The 24,200-nt window shown below is 40.8% G+C and overlaps 2 protein-coding genes across 2 annotated transcripts in view; one reads left to right on the top strand and one right to left on the bottom strand.

Annotated features, from left to right (window-relative positions):
• The first annotated feature begins 205 nt into the window (after positions 1 to 205).
• Positions 206 to 10,664, top strand: chac2 (ChaC, cation transport regulator homolog 2 (E. coli)). Its single transcript, XM_033611400.2, has 3 exons — positions 206 to 571; positions 1,369 to 1,404; positions 8,093 to 10,664. The coding sequence occupies exons 1-3, from the start codon at positions 437 to 439 to the stop codon at positions 8,486 to 8,488; spliced, it is 567 nt and encodes a 188-aa protein (XP_033467291.1). The 5' UTR covers positions 206 to 436; the 3' UTR covers positions 8,489 to 10,664.
• A 302-nt stretch (positions 10,665 to 10,966) lies between these two features.
• Positions 10,967 to 24,200, bottom strand: part of LOC117247126 (proteasome activator complex subunit 4B-like) — a 60,571-nt gene continuing 47,337 nt past the window's right edge. The window contains exons 39-47 of the mRNA XM_033611399.2: positions 22,587 to 22,678; positions 22,263 to 22,394; positions 21,848 to 22,050; positions 19,302 to 19,387; positions 18,993 to 19,121; positions 16,254 to 16,409; positions 15,110 to 15,248; positions 14,817 to 14,950; positions 10,967 to 11,826 (exon numbers count right to left, since the gene is read on the bottom strand). Coding sequence (XP_033467290.2) covers positions 11,692 to 11,826; positions 14,817 to 14,950; positions 15,110 to 15,248; positions 16,254 to 16,409; positions 18,993 to 19,121; positions 19,302 to 19,387; positions 21,848 to 22,050; positions 22,263 to 22,394; positions 22,587 to 22,678 — 1,206 coding nt within the window. The 3' untranslated portion in view covers positions 10,967 to 11,691. The remainder of the gene's footprint in view (positions 11,827 to 14,816; positions 14,951 to 15,109; positions 15,249 to 16,253; positions 16,410 to 18,992; positions 19,122 to 19,301; positions 19,388 to 21,847; positions 22,051 to 22,262; positions 22,395 to 22,586; positions 22,679 to 24,200) is intronic.

Here is a 24,200-nt window from a genome sequence, read left to right as displayed (position 1 = left end):
TATGGCGACTTGCCTTCAAAATAAAAGCGGAAAGCTCTGGAATTCATGACAAGTGACACGACATAGCATAGCAAAACAAAATGCTATAAAAAATCAACTTCATATCATGGTTATCTGCCGATAGACGTTCTAAATACCTCATGTTAGCGATATATGTGCGCTATGATCGGAATATGCGCTTTATACTGAAATGTGATGAGTGGAAGTTCGCGTACTAGTGTAGTCACCATGACTTGACAATCCGTCCTGAGACCCCTCAGAGGCGAAATGAGCCCACGCTACTACCGTTAGTCAACACCTACACTTGACAGGTGAATGCGTTAGTCGTTAAAATGTTATGACCGACACCGTGAGACAGCTGTCAGACTAAAACGTCCACAGTTAGCTCAAGTTTTAACCGTCCTTGCTGTCGTGTCGCGGTAACGGTTAGCTTAATATGTGGGTTTTCGGTTACGGGTCTCTGATATGGAAAGTGGATTTTCCTTACGAGGAAAAGAGAATTGGTTACATTAAAGGCTTCAGCCGTCGGTTTTGGCAAGGCAGTACCGACCACCGGGGAGTACCGGGTAAGGTGAGTGTTCTTGGGCTTACTGCTGTTTACTGGTCGCAGTAACTGATGTGAGTTTGCCATGTCTGTGGGCTCAGGGTTGCCTTATCAAATGGGGCAAAAACAAGTGAAAGCAGTATATAAAAGAGCTCCGTTAATGTTAAACGTCTAGACAAGAATTTAGTGGTTTAGCTACTGAACAGTTTTTAGTAAATCACCGAATTTTAATTATATATCTGTTCACATTTGACCTGTAGCTACCCATTAAATAAACAACAGTATGTGGTTAAACAGTAACACTGCTATTAGCATCACGTGACTGCTAAGTTAGGATGAAGTCAGCTAATTTGGGGCAGTGATTTTTGGGGGGAGATTACAAAGAAATCCAAATGATACTACCTTGGTTGTTAATTTAATGACTTGTCATGGTTCTCTGCTATATTTCTATAAAAGAAATTAAGCCGCCAAGTAAAGTAATATAGAAGCTTTGGACCTTAAGATACATGACATGTTACATGATGTCCATTATCCATCTTTTAAAAATAGATCTCATACAGCAAGTCATTGGGTTGTTTTTTCAGATATCCCTTTATGTTTTTTTTGTCATTTTTGGCTATTAATAAGTTAACATTACTCCTTATTCATAACACTGTATACACCACTGTAGCTTGTATTATTCCCATAATATGTTTTGTTGACGTAAGTATGGGAATTGCATATGTTTTCATAGGAGAACTTAACGTAATCCTACTTAATTGCCGTACTGTGTGTGTCTTCGCTGCTGTCCCTAAGTGCTTGTTCTCTGTCTGTGTCCATTACAGCCTGGCCGGGTGGTGACACTGGTGGAGGATCCTGAGGTAAGACCGTAGAAAGGGAGAGGCTAAACTTAATGGTACAATACATTATTTTGTAATAGAGCTGCACATAATGATTAATTTCACTGTCTGTTACTTTGCCAATTACTTTCCCCATTAATTGTTTCATCTAGCAAATGGTGAAAAATGTCCATCCCACTTCCCCAGAGCCTGTGGTGATGTCTTCAGATGTCGTTATGTCCAAGCAACACCAAAACCTAATTTAGTCTGTTTGCAATGATATAAAGATGAAAATTGGAGAAAATACTCACACTGGAGAAGCTGGGACCAGCAAATATCATGTATGTATATATATATACATATATATATATATGTATATATATATTAAGGATAGACTGATACATCGGCCGGCCGATATATCGGGCCGATATTTGAGTTTTTTACTTGTATCGGCATCGGCCGATACGCGCATGGGTTTGCGGATTTATTTTTCCCTGGCACTTTTTTTCATTTGAAAGTATGTGGTTAAGTTGAACAAAGCTGTTGAATCCTACTGTGTACAGTAGTTGTTGTTTTATTTATGCTTCAGCTTAAATATTTGTTTATTTTATAAAGACATTACTGGAAGATTTAAGAGCACTGAACTCTTTTTTTATTTGAATGTATAATAATAATAATAATAATATTCTACCTGTTCTACCTCAACTTTCCATCTTGTTTTAGTATTTTTTACTGTTCAATAAATGTTTCTTATTTTAAACTTGAGACCTGTAATATTTGTTATCATGGTGTCATTTTTTTTTTATGTAAATTGAGGGAGCAAAAGCAGTATCGGCCCCAAATATCGGCTCAAGAAAATCGGCAATCCATAATCGGTCATCAGCTAAGGGTGATGGAAAAAAATCGGTATCGGCATCGGCCCTAAAAAATCCATATCGGTCTATCCCTAATATATATGTATATATAATAACAGTATATATAATAGTTTGGAAATGATTTGAATGATTAAGTGATCATCAAAATAGTAACTAATATTTGCAGCTCTCCTTTGTGATATATCAGATATGATATATGTTCAACCTTTTTCCCAGCCCATGTGATACCTTGTATAAATTATGGGCTTGACCTCCAATGCTGAACCGGACACCCTAATCCTCTTTCCGAGAGCAGGAAGTAAAACTTGTTAAACAGACCACCTGCTACACCTCAGATGTGACATTGTCATCATACCTCTGCTATCTCTGACAGCCATCTTAAAGCATTGGATGTTTACCTTTTTAACCTAGCACGTTAGTAAAGTAGTGGCAAACTAACTGTAGGAGTTTGTTTTATATTATGTGACAGAAGTACGGCAAATCGGTCATGCCTTCTCAGCGGAGATGACTGAACACATAATTCAAGGTATACCGCTGAGTTTATTCTATATTGGACAATTTTCTAATGTAGGTTGAGAATGCAGTCAGACAGGAAAGACGGGGATATCATGTACTGACATTCAGTGACAGATCTGTTCTTCTAGGTGTCATTTTCTTCCCGAAATTCTGTTTAATACATCTCTGCTCTTGAAACTCTTTTGGTTTTATTATGTCTTGTGTTCCGAGCATGCATATTTAGTGTATGCATTAGAGTTTGGTGTGCATGAAAACACAGGACACAACCCATATTGATTCAGCAGCAGTCTGTGTATTCCAATACCCATACTACCATACTGTATAGTATGCCAGAAAAAGATTTAGTATGGCCCAATAGGTCAAATACAGTATGCGAAAAATACCAGGATGTTCTTCTAGGCCTACATCCAGTCTGATTTCGCAGTTTGCAAGCCAGCGTGCTTTTCTGGCTATTCTGACCTTCAATCGACTGTGCAGTGAAAGATTTGTCATATCGACTGTCAGAAGTCACAGTGACAGTGCATTCAGGTGACTGATGACCAGTTGATTAGTAATAATAGGAATATTAAATGTTTAATTGAATAAAATAATCATAAATATAACCAACGAATATTAAATAAGAGTGACAGAACTATCGAGAATGTAATATGTGAGAATCTACAATGTATGCAGTTATTACTTTTTGCGAAATAAAAACATCAGAGCTGTTCGGGTTGACCTTTGTCTCGTCATTTTGTTTTATCTCCATGGTAACTGGTATATGAGCAAGAGGGTCAAAGCTCAGGGCATAATGTTATGAGTAAGTAGTACGTCTTGATTGTGTGTATACTGCATGCAACAGTATGTACTTTTTAAGGACCAGGGTTTTCCCTGTCTATCTAAGACAAAGGCGGGCTACCTGGATGATTTTGGCCGCCGCCTTGGTTAAAGCGTGTGTGTGTGCATGTGGGGTGTTTAGATGTAGCATCTTATGCGTTACTTTCATTGAAAACGTGCGTCACGCGCTCTCACAACCCAAAGCGACGCCGTAGCGGCGCGCATTTGGTGCAACGTGATTTTTTTTTTCATCCAGTGCACAGCTCCACGGACCTGCTTCCCCCTCCGATGTTGTGTCAGATCCGGGTTCCCCCTCGGGTTGTGTCTCTCCTACTGTTTCCCACGGAGCTCTGCCCCATTTGAAAGGCGAAGGAAGCCCGTATGTGGAAAGACGTCGCCTCTGAGATGTAGAATGTGTATTATAGAAGAGAAACACACATTTCAGGAGCGCTGACTTGTATCATCAGAACAGACATGTCCTCTGATTTTCAGCCTCCTTTCATATTTAATAGAGGCGGCACAATACCTGACAGTAATATTCTCAGCTGTCAGGATGTGCCTGCTGTAAAGGGTAAATATAATCATAGAAGACTGAAAATTACAGGACATGTCTGTTCTGATTATACAAGTCAGCAGTGTAAAGCTCAAGCATGTGGGGGCCTCCTTTCATATTTAATAGAGGGGGGGGACCGTATCTAAAAGTTCAGCTGTCAAGATGCCCCCCGCCACAGGCCTTTGCCACCTTGCTCTCGAAAAAACCCAGAGAAAACCCTGCAGGACAGCTACAGTGCGGCACCAAGTGTGTGTGGTTTTTTTTAATACCACATGATCCGGTATAAACGGGACAGGTGCCAGTGTGTTCCTCTCTGTAGATAGGCGATGAAAAATGTATACTTGGTTACAGGAACCGTACCTTTTTTATCCAGGTGCATGCCACAAATATAGCTTAGGCTAGCTATTAGTAAGATTTCAGATGCGGACAGTGCGACAGGTACCAGTTTAGTAAAATATCTGTTAAAAAACAAAGCAGTATTTGCTAAATTGAAGGCTACTGCTTTGGAAACGGACCGCCATTTGCACTTAGTCTCCAAGATTAGCCACTGGGACTAACAGTAGACAATCAATGTGACTCAGTAGGTCACTGCTACTTCTGCTACCTCACCAGAAGTTGCACCCACAACCAATTCTACAGTAGCTTCACCCATGCTTTTATTACAATACCTTAATTATTATAAAAAAAATGCCATTTTAAATGGTTGGGTATCCTATTTAAAGTGATAGAATTCTTTATGATACTAATCACAATTGACATATTTGCTATGAATGTGGTGTTTTTATGACACGACGAATCATGTTAAGGGGAAAAGCAAACAAAATGTCATGTTATTCATACAATAATAACAGCTTGTCACTACCTGAGGGTCATAAATCATCCAACTTGTTATTTATCACTGTATTATTGGGTATGAAACTAACAAAAATATGCAGCATGAATGCCAACAAACACCAAGACAATGGAAATGAGATTCTGTGTACAAAACAGAGTTTATAAATTGCACATTATCCAGTTTTTCCAGATTATATAGAAAATTATACAGCTATACTAAAGCTTACAGTGGACTGCCATAATATTATGGATGTCTTATTGATCAGCATATACGCGTGACAAGAGACAAAGACACGTGCTGATCAAGGTGAACTAGAGTGCGGAGGAGGAGATGGCATCTTGTACAGTAGAAACAAAGCAAAGGACAGTCTATTGTATTCTGACCTTGGATGACAGATGATTTGTCGCAGTAGATGGGAAAGAGATAGGGAGATGCAGAGTGTGTGATGTAGCGAGAACATGGTAAGCATCTGGAAAACATGTACTTAGAGGTGACTGATGAGTATCTTAAAAATGTTACTGATAAAGTCAAAATCATTGTTCAAACGGTATGTCAGTGAAACAGTAACAGATTATTTACATTACTGATTATTCTGCAGATTCTTTTCTTGATTAATCTATTAATTGCTTCCTCAGAAAATAGTAAAATATGCTTATTGTAGTCTCCCAGAGTCCAATTTGATGTCTTCAGATTGCTTGCTTTTTTTTTCAATCAACAGTCCAATACACAAAGATGTTTACTGAAATCTGATAGAAACAAAAGAGAAACAGTAAATATTCGGCGACACTCATGGCCAGAGGCATTATGTTTACAGGCTGTCCGTCTGTCCATCTATCCATCCATTCATCTGTCTCATTCTCATGAACGCAGTATTTCAAGAACACCTTGAGGGAATTTTCTTCAAATTCGGCACAATTGTTAACTTGGACTCAGCGATGAGCTGATTAGAATTTGGTGGTCAAAGGTCAATGTCACTGTGACCTTGTATCCATCTCATTCTTGTGAGTGCAATTTCTCAGGAAGGTCTTCGAGGGAATTGCTTAAAATTTGGCTTTTGGCCATTACTCAAGAATTCATACTCTGATTAAGTCATTATTACACACAGATGTCTAATAGGATATAATGATGAAGTGATGACATTTTAATATCCAAAAGGTCAAAGGTCAGCTTAACTGTGGCATAGGGGTGGGCAATATGGCCCCAAAATAATATCACGATAGTTCAGGGTATTTTTCCGATAACAGTATTCTTAGGGCTGTACCCAAATATTCGAATATTCGTTTCTATGGGTAGGTATTCGTTATGAAAATTCGGTATTCGTTTTTTTATTTATTTTTTTTTTTAACATATTTTTTGGTGCTAAATGTATGTGTCTTTTGTTGTTGGTAAATGTCAAAACTTTTAAATTGCATTGTTAAAAATGTGAAAATATAGCCTGCCAACTGAGCTTGTGTGCACGGCACGCTTGAGCGCATCCGTCTGAGGCTGTGGATCAGTGCCAAGTTTTACCACTTTATCACTATTCCCTCTAACTTGTAGCTGTTTTTTCGTTATCTTTTGAATTTAATATGAATTATGGAACCGTTTTTGTCAACTTTTGTTTCCCTCGTTTTGTACACTGAATTATTGTTTAAAGTTTCAACAAGTTTCTTTTGGAGTGCGTGACACAAGTATGTTTTGAAAACGACCGCGGACCGTCACCTGCTCAACGCATCAGTACCTTCGGATGCCATGACAGTAATAGCCAGTAATGTCAAAATATCATTTACAGACCGATTTAACAGACGATCACTGCTGCCCGACCCGCAGGTCCATTTGCGGGTCCGCGGGTTACGGGTCATCCCGTGCATCACTACTCAGCTCAGTCCATAAAGGCTGTCCACACAACGGTAAGGCTATAGACATTATATTCTATTCAGGCCGGCAGAACCAGCAGCGCATCGGCTCTACAGTGCACAACACTGCTGATTAACCATTTTATTGCAGCACAGAGTGTCTGCCAGCAACCAATTACTTGCAGAGGCTTCCTACAACTTGTTTCAACGGTTCCGATTTAATCAGAAGACAAATTAAGCAGGATGACTAGCCAATGTGAAAATCAAAAGAAAGCATAGAATAATGTACTGAAGGAGACTGTTGTGCCATCACATTTTTTTGTGGTTTGAGAGCAAAGATCCGGTCGCCGCTGTGCAAAACTCCGCAATACAATTAGGTCCGAAAAAACCCCGGAGGAAAAAAATCACGTGACGACACCGTGTGCACACGGCAAAAGAGGAGAGGTAGAGACGCTGTGCTGCTGCCAGAGGAGCCGCTGAATGAGTCCCCTCCGAGCGAAAACTCGCTAAAAGAATCTGAGGTCCAGGCTGTTCACGAAACATTCAGGATGCCACGGTTTATTCCACACTACTCCTGTTTTTGGAGCCACTGCAGAGTCACTAATTATTTTGCTTTCAGTCATGCTTGTTGTTGCTGTGGGTAACAGTATGACGTCAATATGTCAACAAGCCGAAATATTGCGAGTATCACGATATGAATTTTTCATATGATATTAAAAAATATACCGGTATTATCGTGAACAAAAAGATATGGCACATCCCTACTGTGATATCAAGATGCAAAAACACTTCTCTGGCCATTATCAAACAACATAACTCAGGAACAGAAGGGGAGACATTTGGTCTGATACTGAATTGGTGACACTAATCTCGGGTGCCCACCTTGAAACTATGCTGACTGGGCGCACCCAGTAGCTTAGTGGGTGGAGCAGGCACCCCATCTACAAAGGCACTGTCTTTGCTGCAGTGGCCATGGGTTTGATTCCAGCTCATGACCCTTTCCTGCATGTCATCCCCCTTTCATGCTTGGTCCATCCAATCTAAGAAAAGCCAAAAAAAAGTCTTTAAAAAGAAATTGTACTGATTGTGTAGATATTCTGTGCTGCTGGGGGGAGATGTGTGAAGCATCCATGTTTTCACAGATACATACAACAGCGAGGCGGCAATTGTAGTTGCTACTAGTAGAAGGTAAAAAATAATAAAGGAATTTTTCTTCCACACCTTTATGTATAGAGTTCAACCCTGCATTCTTTGCTACAGATGCCAAGCTACCTGTTTTTCTTGTTTCGCTCATCTTCAGGGGTGTGTTTGGGGTGTTGCCTACAAGCTGCCGACGGGCCGGGAGCAGGAAGTGAAGAGCTACCTCGACTACCGAGAAAAAGGTGGTTATCAGGTCATCACTGTGACCTTTCACCCCCGTCCACCACTCTCTCCCCCGCCCAACCAGACGCTGCTCTACATCGGCTCTCAGGACAATCCGAACTACCTCGGCCCTGCCCCTCTGGAGGATATAGCCAACCAGATCATCAACTCTACCGGTCCAAGCGGGCAGAACACAGAGTATCTGTTTCAGCTGGCTGATGCTGTGAGAACAATTCTGCCTGAGGACTCAGACACGCACCTGTTTTCTCTAGAAACTTTAGTAAGAGCCAGAATGCACAGTAGGCAGAAACACTCACACACTCAGACAGGTTGATTGTGATTAGATAACAAATTAGACTTGATCAATAATAAATACCAGGCTTGATTTGTCAAATGATCTCAGGGTTAAAGATGTTCATGGAGCCACTAAGGATATTTGTCAGGTACAGAAATTATGTTGACAAAGTCTGTTTGTAGTGTCACACACCACAAGTAAATGTCATGTTAGTGCAAATAATATGTATTAAAAACTGCTCTAAAATAAAAATGTAAATTACATAAGGCACTGTGGAGTGATCACAAAATAGGCTTCGGATAAACTTGTCATTTTAGTCGTACAACATACAACAGTACAAATAAATAATGTTATGGATGAATAATTTATTCTGAGTGGATGCCTTTACATTTACATATACATTTAGTCTGTTTGAATGAATTTTTAAACATGACAACATCTGATGTATGTGTGCACTGCTGGGTAAAATATGGAGCCCATGTAATAATTCCAGTAGGACCCAGAGCAGTATTATTTCATTATGTTCCTTTGCGGTTCATTTAAAGCCCTTAAAAGTTTGTGAGAAAAGCAGTCACCAAGATGTAACCAACACTGATGTAACCACAATTTGATTACCCCACCTTCTGGATCTGATATTTTAGATTATTTCGATCAGTGGTTCCCAACTGGTCAGTCACGGTCTAAAAGTGTGTGGCGGGTCCACTCTGAATGGGCTGTGAGTGGCTTGCAAAGTATGATATGATACTAAGATATTAAAGTTTCTGAACGCGACAGTCCTGAGCATTAATATAGCAGCAAACAACTATTTCATATGTAAAAATACAGTGGAGTAATGGCGTCCTGACCAAAGTATGAAGTCATGCTTCTCTGTGGGTTGTCGTGGTGGCCGATCCAGCCACACGCACATGCTAGTGCATGTGAGTACCTGTGAGTGTGTCCCACTGGCCAGCTAATAGCAGCCACTCTGCACTGCACTCACACAGCGATTAGCACTAATATTGGTATAGCTTCAACACGTAGTTTCCCTCCTGGTTAACAATGTTAGCTCTGTCAGCACTGTTGCCATTGTTAGCACAGTAAATGGAGCTGGCACATACGTAGACTGTATATAAAGATGGACAACATGTCTCTATTTCCTCTTACTGTACAAAAATGAAGCCAAAATACCCCAGATATGTATGCTGCCATCTTGCGCTGATGACATAATTGGGAGCCACAGTCTGCGCAGTTCGTGCGAAGCTCCCGCCCACACACCTGTCTAACCAGTCGCGAGCAGCGCTAGCATACTGATTGGTACACATGGCTGTAAATCATGATATCAAACCTCCTTTTTTTGTGCCATCAGATAACTAACTAAAAACAAGCTTGAACACACATCAGTGCAATGACAGAAACCACCTTTGGGATTTTTTTTTCTTTTTTTTTTTGATGTTTACTTTGGACTTAATAGTTTTTCCTGTGTCCCATCCACTAACATAGAGGGGGCGGGGTTTATGGTCCATACTGCAGCCAGCCACCAGGGGGCGATAAAGATGTTTTGGCTTCACTTTCTGGGACCTGTCACGACGTCCATTTTTATCATACAGTCTGTGAGTTCGTACCGTAAGCTGTTAGCTACCTGCTTGCTCATGCGCATGTCTATAACTGTGGGTCTGCAGGAGCTCTCAGGTGTTGCATGGCGATGATACTGCCCAGCTCAGCCACCTGTGTGCATCTGAATCGTAGATATGCTCTGAATGTTGCGTACAGCTCCTTTTAAAAGGAGCCAGACAATTTATGATGCTGTTTTTCAGTCTCTAAAAACATCATGACTCATGTCCACATTTTTTTTTTAATTTACCAGATTGAACAAGTAGGTTAGAAATCTACTTACCCAAAGTCAATTTTTACTTGCCCCTACTCAGCTAGTTTCAGTCCTTACTGTTGAGCCCTTCACAATAAAAGCTCCTTCCCAAGTTATTAGTTCAACCAAGTAGTCCTGCTTTGGCAAATGTCCTTGATCTCTCTGTCACATGATAACCTAGTTTCAGGGCAGGTATCATCATTATCAAGTGTAATCACACTATCACACAGCGTACAGCCACACAAGGTTGTATTTAACAGCCACGCTTCTTCTCATTCTGCCAGCATACGTCTCAGCACAGTGAACATATCAAAGTCAACAGCACTGCATCAGAAAAAATCAGCATGCAGAATAAAAATGGTGACAGCTCTATCTGTGATCCTGTCTTTCTTAAACACACACACACACACACACACACACACACACACAGAGTTACCAGTGTTTAATGGCTGTGGTTTGTAGCAGCATCTGCACATTACTAAAAACTATCCATGCAGAAAGAAACATCTCATCTATGTTTGATCTCTGCCTCTGTGCGGAACATAATCTGCCGTGGGCATCTATGTGATATGGACGGACGCAGATAAACTGCAGGTATTTTACATGATCAGTCAACCCTGGCAGACATACAGCACGCCACACTCACTCTCCCACTTTGAAATGAAATACAGCGCTCTTTACAAATGATGAGTTTATTCAACAGGGAAAACTCTCAGTGTTGAGCTATTGTTTAACACAACACAGCAGGTTGTACAGGAATATTACAGCATGTTAGACATTTTGTTACCTATATAGTAGCGCTTATAAGTGAATATACATTAATATCAATTATATTAATATTAAGTACTATATATTATACAGTATTAGAAACATTAAGTGCTGGATTACAAGAAATATGTGGTTCTATTTATGTCATTTTTTATATTTATTTTACATATTTATATCATGTTTTTTCTTGTATTTAATAAATTATTTGACTGTTCCAACTTTTTATGTATTATTTAATAAAAATATTGAAAAGTAGGACAAGTGAACAGTAATCTGAAAAGATAGAGTTTTATTACAAATGTCAGAAATTCAGAGGTTGAATATATATACTGATTATCTCTAAAGTAAAGTGGCCACCTTTGGGGCTATTGAGCTGCTTGGCGAGACAAAATAAACACCAAGTAAGTCAAATATTTGAAACCACTTTGTCCAGAACTGCTTTTCCGCCGGGTTTACCAAAGGCCAACATTGGCACGTGAGGTTCCAGAGGCAGGGCTCTCAGCCACTGCCAGTGACATCAGACAGTATTTTATCAGCCTGCAGAGCATCCCAACACTGTTGGAGTTATTCTCCTATAACTATGGTTCTGGTCAGTGAGTCTGTAGAGGACCTGGCACAGGCAGCTGGCTGTCTAGGCATAGTAACAGGGTGACACCAGCAGGTCTGTGAGCACGAGCAGCTGGTCGTCAGTGAAGCACTGTCGGTGCTCCTGCCAGTTATCGTGGTGAGTGCGCCTGAACTCCGACAGGGTCTTCTTCACTGTCATCTTGGGACAACAAACATGAACATCATTACTAAGACCATGGGAAAACAGAAAATACTGTGAATGAATCATGGCACGTGTACATCCATGCCAAGCTAGCATAGGCTTACAAAGACACCACAAATTGATATTGATAATTTGCCACATTTCAGACGGTACTTTTTACACCACAACATTTATTTGACAACTGTAGTTGCTGCTGCAGTTACTTAAGACCAACTTAATGTCCATTTAAGCAAAATTTGTTGCATTGTTATGGATGAAAGTAACAAACTGTTCGAGTTCTGTCATTGACGTAATGTGTGTGATTACAGTATATGGACATGAATAACCGATTTATGAGGCTTAACCCGGTTACAGTCATATCGGGGATATGGTGTTTACATGAGCCCAGAGAAATCAGTTTATAGTAAACCAGCTAGCATATTTGGGTTTCTTCATAATAGGATATGGTATTTACATGCTCAAACACAGAAACAGGCAACTCCTGTTTCATGTCCATGTAAACGCATGGACTCTTCCTTCTTTTTAGCTTCCTCGTCATTCTGCATTAACGAACGTTCCAACAGGTTATACAAGAGGACCCATTTAGAAGGTTTATGTTTTCAAGTTTGACAACATAACCATAGACCCTTTTATTGTTTGTAAACAGAATGATGTTTTTTTGTGGGCGGGGCTTAGCTGGAGGCAAAATGATTCTCCACAGACATTAGCTTGCGCTAGCTAGCAGGTTCTGTTGGCTTGTTTTAGACAATAGAGGAAGATGATATGAGTGGGGCATTCAGAAAAACTCATTCTGAGAGTCGGAGCATACTCTGGCACAAACTGGACCGTTCGTAAATTTGGAGCATTGCTGGAATGTACCGCACTCTCGGCGTGGCAGAGCACACTCTGGGCAGTCAAGAGCGCCAAGCGGAGCAAATGTGTGATTAACTTAACTGTTTGTTAATTCATATAGAAATATAATGCTCCATTTCTTCGACCAACAGGGCTCTCATTTTAGTGTAAAGCATCCGACACTTGAACGGTTTCTTCCAGTTTACTTTGCTATCAAAGCTAGCGTTAGCTAAAAAGTTAGCGTTACGGGTAAATCCAATATTCAATACCTCCCCAATTTCTGACAGGGTGGACATGATAACCCTTAATACACATAACGTTATTCATCCCTACAACGGGAAATACTTTCTCCCTAACCTGTTATGAAGTGTGCGCCACACGTGAGCATCTTTGATGATCACCTCTGTCCAGTCCTTTGGTCACATTTAACCATAGTTGTCTTTGTTTTTGTTGATGGGCAGTGACGGCTGGTATGTGTTCGAATAAGTTTTGAGCCATGACTCCTTCTATTCTGTCTCCCAATAACACAGCAAGACGACATTTTAAGACTCCTACATAGCCTACAGCCCTGTGGTGGCGAGTCGTGTTTTGCCTCCAGCTAACAAACTGACGCCATTGTGACGTTGACCCTAAAACGGCAGGGGTGAAATCACTGCATAATAATAACCCCATCAAATTCTCCCTTTTTTTAGTGTAAAGACCTTCATTCTGAAAATGTTGATCCATTCACAAAACAAATAGACAGCCTGCGATATCTTCAGAAAACCCAGATGATGTTATTCTAAAGCCATTACATTGTGCAACATTAGTCATTGATCACAGATGACTAGATAAGCGAGATGTAACACATGATGGAGGGCCATACTTTTGTATAGTAACATATATAACATAAAATGTACGCACTTAATTTGGATTTAGACAGGACATTTTCTATTCATATTTATTCAGAACTTACTCACAACACAATGTATTGCTATGTCTACACAGCATATTGTCCTCCTCGGAGATGTAGCAGAGCTCTTTAGCCCATGGAGAACTATAATATTCTATCACTGGAATAAAAATGTACATTTTAAAGTGGCGTGTTTGTCTCTCAAAATGAGGACAATTCCATGAAACACTGCAGTAAACTCCTGCAATAAGGAGGCTGTTGATAGTTCCTTGTGTCGCTTCATTTGTTTTGTAGGGCGAAAAAACGTTAAGAGCTGATAACAGCCTTTGATAACAGCCACTATCAGTTCTCGCAACGAGAGCTCCCCTCATGTTCAGCAGCAGAACTGGAGCGAGGCTAGTTCCTGTTCTGAGTGCTGAAACAACGCCACATGCTGATCTGGCGACACATGATGTAAAGTGCAGTGTAGAATCCAACAGCAGCTGACAATACTGTCAGCATTTGTTTACATTAATTAAAAACTAATGAGGTAATAGTAATTTATTGATGTTAAAATGCCACATGCAACAATTTAAATAAGCAACGCTAGAAATTATTTAAAGTGAAGCAAGTTTGGAGTGAAAAGTTAGCATGGTTCAGCAAGGACACAATAAGAGGGCATTAAACTGATGATCACCATAACCAAGGATGTATTCATGACTTAAACATCCAGTGCATTTATTTTACATTACGGCCTTCAAACAAAATGACTGGATCAGATGTGAAGGAAGGAATGAAGGAATGAAGGAAGGAGGTGCCTGTGGGCTGACAAAAACTGATTTTGACTACAAAGTCTTTAGTCTGACTGAAGAACCCAAGATATTATATCCTTATTATTCTGCAACAAAATCTGCTACTTCCACCATTTTTATATAGCAATTGTACAACTACTCTTTGCCGGAGCTTTTGGGTAATTCATCTACCTGCAAATATATTCTTTAACTGTATTCCATTGTATTTTCTTTCTCATCTCTTTCACTTTGCAACAGGAGAAGCAGTAAATTATCATCATCACTGGCTCCCCACCACTGTAATGTATTATTCAAACTCTGCACTACGGATTACATTGTATGTCTTCTTCATGCCTGAAGTAAAGCCAAAGACACAATTTTCTCCTCAATTGGACAATGAAATTGTATTCTTTCAGCTCACACTGTGTTGAGCGAGATGTTTGTATGTGAGTGTGCGTATGTGTGTGCGAATGCCTGCGCGTGCATATGTGTACCTCTATAGGCTGTGGGTCGTTGAGGTGGTCGCTCAGGTCCATCAGTATCTGAGGCATCCAGTCTGGGACATCATAGGGGCTCGACAGGATGCACGCACTGAGGCCGAGCACTCCAGCATGGCGCCGCACTAAGTCTGCACACACACACGCACACACACAAATAAGGAGTTAAAATGAGCATTAGAATTTCAAGGTTCACAATTCCCATGGGATAAGAAAGGGTAATAGGGCAAGTATTACTGTGATTGCCTCACTGTGTGATTGTGCACGTAAATGTGCGTGTGTGTGTGTACCTGTAGAGGCCAGCTCTCCTCTGGCCTTGGGGAGGAGAGTCTGACTCAGCGTCTGGAGCTGTGTCTGTAGACTGGAGTCCAGGGGGAAGAACTGGCACTGCAGTAAACCACTGAGGGTGGTGCCTGCCATGTCCCTCACCTACAGGGAGAAGGAGTTAGGGGGGGAGGAGGGAGGGACGACAAGAAGAGAGGAAGAAAAAAGAGACCTGTGAAGATCAGAACCGACAAATAAAGGATGCAGAGGAAAGCGCGAGGCAGTTTTAGGGCGAGAAATGGCATACACAATTTATTAAAAGAGGCGAGTGCGAAGAGATCAGGGGAAAGCGAGGTACAAGGGACAGAGATGAGCAGAGGAGGGGGAGGAGGGAGGAGGAAGAGGAGGAGGGGTGGATGCTCGGTTGAACTGAGGTAAAATCCACTTGCAGAACATCACTGCCTTCCTGCATCACTTTGCATAAATTATGAATAAGCACTGAGTGACGGCTGATGCATTGAAATAGACAATGATACAAAGACAACACATTCGCCAGCTGTACACTTTACACTGTTTACAAAATATTGAGAGAAGCAACTTGTTTCTGTAAGTCAGACAACCCCGAGAGAGGCTTATTGATTTTCACCTGTACATCAGGATCAATGGAAAGAGACGGGTTAAAGCAGGCTTTAAAAGCACGGAGAAAGGCGAGACATGGATTGTACAAGCGATGACGTAACTCAGTATTAGACGAGACTTATTGCACTCAATAAACAAACAACAGTTGGTCAAGATTAACAGTCAAGACAAATACGGTTTGCCAAATTATATTTTGAGCATTAGATTGATTTATGATGTTATTTTTAGATCACTTTAATTACAACCTGCTACCTACAAAGGACTGCAAGACGGCCATAGTGCTCGATCAACATCCCTGTAACCACAGAAGAAGAGAACGGCACCAACACAAGAAAATAAATTAAGAGTCAAGGGGAGAGGTAGAGGGTTATTTTTAAGCAATAACCGTGAATAGAGAAGAAGGATTAAGATTTAGTGAGGGGAGACCAGGGGACAATAAGTGGCCATTTATAATCCTGTGACAATTATACCGTACACAGGGGCGATGGCTGTATTAAACCAGTGTTTGCTGCCTTTGTGTGCATACATTACCTCAAGCTGTTCATCAAGCAGCAGCTGCATCACCAGCTTTCGGATGCACAGCACCTCAGCAGGCAAACTGAGCAGGGTGAATAAGTTGTAGAAAACCATGATCTGGAGGTAGGTCAGTACTGAGAAGCGTGCATGCCACGATCTGCTGCCTGCCATCTGAGAGAGGGGAAGGACATGGGTTAGGGTCTGTTACAGAGCTCCTTAAGTCCTTTTACTTATATGTATCTTGTGCAAACAAAATACTATAGTGTGACCTCAAGTTAATATGTTGTGTGCACAAGATTATCTTGTAATTTTGTATCAGTTCATATGCTCCTATTCCAGTTATCACCTGTTATTAGAGCTGGCACCATATCAGATTTTCACAACACCATTATTGTAGCAAAAAGATTAATCTATAAAATAAAAATAAAAAATAAAATAATAATGCTACCAGTCAAATTCATCTTGTTTATTGTGCGTTTGTCTCTTTTTTGGCAAATGAATTACGCTCAGAGTACGAGAGTAAGCAGGTGGACAGGCAGTCTGTAACCATAACTATACAGAAGTGTACAAAAAGAGCAATTACACTCAATGGGAAGTGAAAAGGCAACCAGATGGCACTGCAGGAGGGAGACAAAGCGAAAACGGCAAGGAACTGAAACAATTTAAGAGGCACTGGATTATTCATATGATATTATCATATGTAAATTATCATATAAAATTACATTGCTATATTATAATATCAATATTTCATTTTTAAATATATTGGTTATAGTAATACCGGTATATTGCAACACCTGTACCTGTCATAAAATGAAAAGGCTTCAGTTCGAGCATAACAACACCACAAGTCTACAGCCATGCTGTTGGCACTGTGAGTCTGGATGTAAGTGCAGCCATGCCATGAACCAAATAGTAACAGCAGAATGCTAACATGCTAACAATGACAATGCTATCATCCTAGCATTAAGACTTGAAACTGGGGGAAACAGCTAGCAGTCTACAGTCATGCTAGGTATGTGAGGTTACACTTTGAGCTAAATGCTAATGTACGAATGGTAACATGCTAACAATGCCAATACCACATGCTGTAAAAAGACTAAAAATAGGGGGAAACAGCTAGCCAAGAGTCTACAGTCACACTAGCAGCTTTGTAAGGCCTTGCTTAGGTGCAGCAGTGTTTTGAGCTAAATGCTAATGGCAAATTGCTAACATGCTAACAGTGACAATGCTATCCTGGGGAAAAAGCTAACCAAGAGTCTACAGTCATGCTAGCAGGTGTGTGAGGTAATACTTGGAGCTAAATGCTAATGTCCGAATGCTAACATGCTAACAATGACAATGCTATCCTGGCATATTTGAAACAGGGGTTAACAGCTAGCCAAGAGTCTACAGCCATGCTAGCAGGTATATGAGGTAATACTTTGAGCTAAATGCTAATGCCCTAATGCGTACATGCTAACAATGGCAATAATGTGCGGACATAAATACTGGAAACGGGGTAACAGCTTGCTAGGACAATCATGCTAACAGTTCTGTGAGGTTACTTTGAGCTAAATGCTAATGTCAGAATGCTAATATGCTGACAAACACAATACTAACATGCAGGCATACAGACTGGAAACAGGGGCAAACTGCTAGCCAAGAGTCTACAGTCATGCTAGCAGCTCTCTGAGGCGCCAGTGTTTGCAAATGTGCAAGTGTTTTGAGCCAAATGCTAATGACAGATTGCTAACATGCTAACAATGTCTGCCAAAATCCTGGCATAAGGACTGTAAACACGGGGGAACAACTAGCAGTCATCGTAACAGCTCTGTGAGGTTTACCACATTGAAACTGAACTCTTGACCTTGTGATTATGACATGGGTAGTCGTGTATGTGAGGTCGTGAACTCGGAGCGCTCAGAAAATTTCCACCCACTAGATTGTGAATACCACAACTCAACAACAAATACCTCATCTCATGCACACAGTAAACAATCCCATTGGAGTGCAGCAGCTGTGCTTAGGCACAGCGGTGCTTTAAGCTAAATGCTAATTCCAGCATGCTAGCATCGTCACAGTGACAAGCTAATACCAAACAGGTATGATATTTACCTTGCTCATTTTATTTGCTTGTTAGCATGCTAACATTTACTAAATATCACCAAACACATGAGGCTGATGTGAACATTACTTTTGCAGGTATTAGTTATAGCAAAATATTGGACAAATTTAAAAGAAAACCACAAGGCTAGCTGTTTGCATCTGCTTCCAGTCTTTATGCGAAGCTAAGCTAACCATATACTGGCTCAAACTCTATATTTAGCATACAGATATGAGGTTGGTATTAATTCTGTCATCTAACTCTGTGGAGAAGGCAAGTATTTCCCAAAATATTGACGTATTCCTTTAAATAATTTGTGTGCACACCCTGAGATTGTGTTTGCACAAGATAAAAAGTTAAGTTTGGGTGTCAAGGTGAAACCAAAAAATGTTGCAGTGCTTTCTCCTCCCGCCTACCATCAAATCTGAAACTGCAGATATGATGGGTAGATATCCTGAGAGCATTCGAGAATTTCTCAACGGGGTGCCACTCATAAACAAAACACATCACAGCAGAAACACTGTAACTGCATCACAAAGTAAGCAAATTAAAATAGCACAGGTTGTTTTTAGTCTAACAACACCTTGGGCAGCATTAGGCTCTCAACACTGACAGCAGGCAGGTGGGGCAGTGTGTGAGTATGTGTGTGTTTGAGTGTGTGTGCATATTACCTCTTCCAGCGCTGCCAGAACCAGAGGGATGTGCTCAGGATACAGCAGGCCCTGGGACATGAGAGAGAGACACGTGCGAGCATCCTGCTTCATCTCATCATAGCTCTCATCAATCTCCACCGGGGCAATCTGCAGGGAGGGAGAAACAGAGAGAGGGAGATGGAGAGAGGTAGGAAGACACAGAGCTACACACCATTTTGAGTAAATGAAGAGAGAAATTGAGTTTAATGGGCAAGTAAGATTGAGTGGGTAATAATGCTGCGCTGGGACCTATGTGTGAATGTGTGTGTATATGTGTGTATGTTTTACCTTGAAGAGAAGAGGCAGGAGCTGTAGTTGCTGCTGAACGGGAGTGGTGAAAGTGCGCCCTGCGCTCGCCATCAACCATTTCAACACTGCAAATGGAACACACACACACACACATACACACAGAGGAGATCTTGGGTTGCTGCCAAATAATAAAAACAACAGACTTGGCGCTGTGACCTTACTGCATTGCTCTGGTAATAAAACACAATCTATCATGATTTAGTATCTAATGATTTGGATAATTTCATAACCAGATATTTATCTGGATAATGAAGATTAGAGTACAAACAGAAATGGAACAACAACGATGCAAAAATGTTGATAAGAAATGAGATCTAAATTCAGTCTTTGGTGAACACCACAAACACTGAAGCAAGTCCTAATAAACATAAAATAAGAAATCTTAATTTGAAATCAGATATCTGCTGAAAAACAACTGAAGAATTTAATTTTAAAATATTTTTTCTAGCCTTTAGAGACACACATACTACTTGGCCTCGAGTAGCAAAATAAAATGCTTTAAAAAACAACTATTTAATTGCTATAATTATGACACACACTGCATATTTTATTTATTCCGTTCACTCTTGCTTACATTTTGTTTTTTTTGTTGTTGTTTTTTGTGGAAATTCTAGTTAGAGATGTTGAATTTTGAATTAATTTGATAATTAATCATAGTTTTTGAGTTCCAGCATGCTATGAAAAACACCAAATTGTGTCCTGTAGCGGTATTTAGCCATGCCCATAGTTTCGATTTTATGTGCCCAGGTTTTAAAATAGCAGAGATTTCCGCTGCCACCTCTTTCTGTATGTTGCTATTGATACGGTAAATGTAACACTAGTGCTCTAAGTACCAACTGTGAAAGTCCACCTCAATTGTATGTGGGTGGAGACAAGCTAAAAAAGTGCCTGGTGGCCAAAATCCAGCAGCGACACGTCTGCCAGAGCTGATCATGGCCACTCCAGATAATTCTTGTGGGCCTGTTTCCATCAGCTTCACCACAGCCCAAGTTTCAGATGATACAATATTATTATGAGGATTTTGATGATGTATTTTTAAAGACTAAAACATAGCCACAAATCTTTGATCCATGTCATTCATAAATGTGCTTTTGAGGGTATTAACTTAGGCTGTAGACTACAGCACAACAAAGTAGGAAATATTAACAATAAACACAAGTAAAAAAGACAAAACAATTTAACTGCCTATTGAATTACTTACGGTAGAAGCACAAACTTCAAGGGAAAATGACCAAATCAACATAATCCAGCAGGCAAAACACTTCTGAAAGGCTACTGGTGTGGTATGACGCCGTGTGGCAGACAATAAAAAGATGGCTTAAAGCTGTGCCTGGTGGCATTGTCCTTCCTGGTTCCCTTATAGTCAAGTTGGCAGCAAAGATAATAACCATACTGATTTATTTGTTGCGTATTGTGCCTAACTTTTGTGAATTTAAACATGGTATGGAATTAATTTGGAGATGGCAGTGTAGTAGTTAGTTAGCATTGTCGCCTCACAGCAAGAGGGTTCATAATTTGAACCCTGGTTTAGGGTTAGGGTTAGGGTTAGGGACATGCAGGTTAGGTGAATTGGTGACTCTTAACTGTCTCCCAGTGTCAGCTGGGAGAAGCTCCAGCTCCCCCGCGACCCCCAACAGGAAAAGCAGTTACAGATATTGAATGAATGCGCTGGTTAAAAATGAAACCGAATGTTTTTCATGAATGTCAGTTTTTAAGCCACGACAATGGCCAAAAATCTGGCCTTCAGTGGACAGTAAGACTCATAGTTTTTAGCTGAGATGATTTCTGAAAAACTTGTGGCGCCTACTGGCTAGTTAAGAGGAGTAACGGAGTCAATGACGGTATAAAACAGTCAATAATACTGGTTTTTAAACAATTGTGAATCACTGCAACCACAACTGGTCCTTGAGTATACAAAGTATGAGGCTGATTGGTCCGGTAGTTTGTGAGATTAGCTAGGGACATAATAGGCGGAGATAATAAAAAACAAAATATCTGCATAGCTACATACCACTAAATGTAAGAGATGTAAAAATAAAGGTTTATACTCTGGCGGGAACTGACCCTTTAGTTGGACATTGGAAAGCATTTTCTGAAAACCAAACTAGACTTCATTTATCTTACTGCTGTTGGAGACTGTAACTACAAGGAAAACCAAATCAATAACAAAACCTAGTGCATTTGTATGAGCACTATGTGGCCCTTAGAGATGTTAATATTGGAGACACCCTCCAAAATATTGAGTTAGACTCCTTTCCATAACTTTATTTTGAAATGCTTGAACACACATCCTTGAAAGTCCCCTTCATCTACACTTCACTACCTTTTAAAGTGGATATAGAAGGTGAAATCAATAAGGGATCATAGCTTTTAGCTTGTTTCATCTATCTTCAGTGTGACTGTCTATTTCATCAAGAGAACAATCTGTCCTGGTGTATATATTTATATATATATTTTCCCCACAGTCACTGTCTACACCATGTCCATCCACTACACAGTTTACATGCTTGCATCTACATTCTGACCCGTCTTGAGCAGTTTGACAGCCTGGGTGCGCTCGTCCGTCTCCTGGGTGTTCTCCTCGTGGACGTGGTTGTGGATCTCGGGCTCCGACATGAGGGGCTTGAGCTGCTCCAGGACCCGAGTGACGAACTCTGCCACGTGGGGGGAGGAGGTGGGCCGGGTGTGGGGCAGGGCCACGTCGATCATGAAGATATAGGTCAGGACACTGGAGAGAGAGAGGGAGGGGGGAGAAGGAGGAAGGGAGGAGAGAAAAGATAAAGAAAACAGTCACAGGACGGCAGCAGTTGAGACAGACGTGGAGATAAATAAAGAGGCTTAGAACTGAACGGCCCAAACAGTGCACACAAACTAATTAGATTAACCTATTTAACCATGATTATGTAACCCAGAAGAGATAACAGCAAGGTAATTTGGTACCTTCCAATGCGCTCCCTGACATTCTTATACACCTGGGTGAGTTTGGGCTCCAGGTAAGCCAGCAGCCTGTGCAGCAGTTCAGAAACTCTCCACTGCTGCTGGGCCAGACCTCCCTGAAGCACATACAGCAAACTGACAGAGACAAAGAGGGAGGGAAATGGAGGGATAGGGGGTCGTTGTGTTATTGCGGCACGTCAGTTCGGCATACATCAGCTCAGGTTACCACTGCAGCCTGAAATCAGAAACCTCAGAAATACTGTGGATGACATACACACATACTCTGAGCATGTAGTTATTCATGCACATGGACACACACACACATACCTAGCGTCCCTGAACGAGCCGCCCTCTCCGCTCAGCGGGCTCTCCATCAGCAGCTCAAACAGCCAGTGGAGTTTCCTGGGGTCCCGGCCCTCCTGTTGGACAGCAGCCAATACAAAATAGGATTATTTTTGGAACTGTTATTTCAGGAGGGCAACGTGTACACATCCACTGAGGTACTGCAAGCACACATTCCCACAATTTTACTTGCAGTTGAAACAGAGAAAGTGGTCCCTGGTTGAAAACTGTAGGGTTCTTTTGTATCACTTACAAGAACTGTTATCATTTTAGTTTAGCATGATAGCATGCTAAGATTTCCTCATTAGAGGACATCTGCATTAGTTACTACCACGACGGAGGCTGTGTTAAAACTACTGGCCCCATGTTCATAGAAAGGTGTGGCATGGTCCGTTGGAGCCATATGTTTGATTTGTGAAATGTATTATCCCACCATGCCCATAGGTGGCTTATGTCACTGACTGAGGCAGGCCGTGGTATTTAAATTCATCCCAGGAAGCACAGGTGTTGCTGATGTTCGGAGGCAAACAGTTTTTGACTGTGCTCGGATTAAAATTTGTATGACTGCATTTATTGGACATTTGTGTCAAAAGTTATTGTAAGTTATATGGACATTACGGACAATGGTGAGAAAATAAACGAACAATGATATATAGCACTGATAAGGACTGGCAGTAATTTTCTGAGGTCACGTCAAAACAATTTAGCCAATTAGCAACCAGTAGTGGCTAAAGTATAGGCTAGTTACTACACAGGCAAAGGAAGAACCCATTAAATTTTGGAGCAGATCTGAGTTACGGGGCTGATGCGCAAATTATTTTTCACTTTCCTTAAAACTGCAATATCGGACATTTTGGTCTTTGGCGGTGGTTTGCACTCTCGCTCTTCTAGTTCCGCATGTGTTTGGTTACAAAGCAAAATACTAGAGAAATTAATATTTCTATTTAATATTAATAAATATTTATAAAGTGAAATGCCCTTTTCACACAGGCACAACCCTGGCGCATTCCAAAGTGAGCTAACTCCGACTTTAGCCTAGGGCTTGCTGGACCTGCTGTGAAGCAGCCTGTGATTCAGAAGGCACTGTCATCGTACAGTCTGCATACATCAAACTTGATGTATGCCACACCCAAGTTTATTAGATCCATTTCGTGCAGTGTAGCTTGCACCAAACTTATAAGGCTGCTAAAATTTCAGTCTGTAGGAGGCTTTATGTTTATATTGTAACCAACAACTCCTAACTGAAACCAGAGGTCACCTAGCAAGCTAGCTAACTTAAAACGACAATAAAATGTACAGGAAAGACACATTTAGGCACAAAAACAGCAACATCTCCTTTTGTTTGCCACTGCTGGAAAAGATAAAACAATAATCGTCTTATTTCTAGTTCTTCCATTCTCACATGAAGCCCTGCTAATGGTAACATTTTAACGTTGCTGCTTGCCATTAATAAGTAGTCACAAGTTATTCTAGAAGGTAAACTCTGTCATGTGTTCCAGGGGACACTTAACCCAGGGCTAGTAGAAGTGCTGTGTGAATCGTATTATATGATGATGAAATTAACAAAATATTTTGGTGGCAATTTTGGCCCCCAAAAAA

This window comes from Epinephelus lanceolatus, chromosome 21, assembly GCF_041903045.1.
Source record: "Epinephelus lanceolatus isolate andai-2023 chromosome 21, ASM4190304v1, whole genome shotgun sequence".
Lineage (NCBI taxonomy): Eukaryota > Metazoa > Chordata > Actinopteri > Perciformes > Serranidae > Epinephelus > Epinephelus lanceolatus.
Note: the sequence above shows the minus strand (reverse complement) of the source record. Positions and strands in the feature narration are given on the sequence as shown.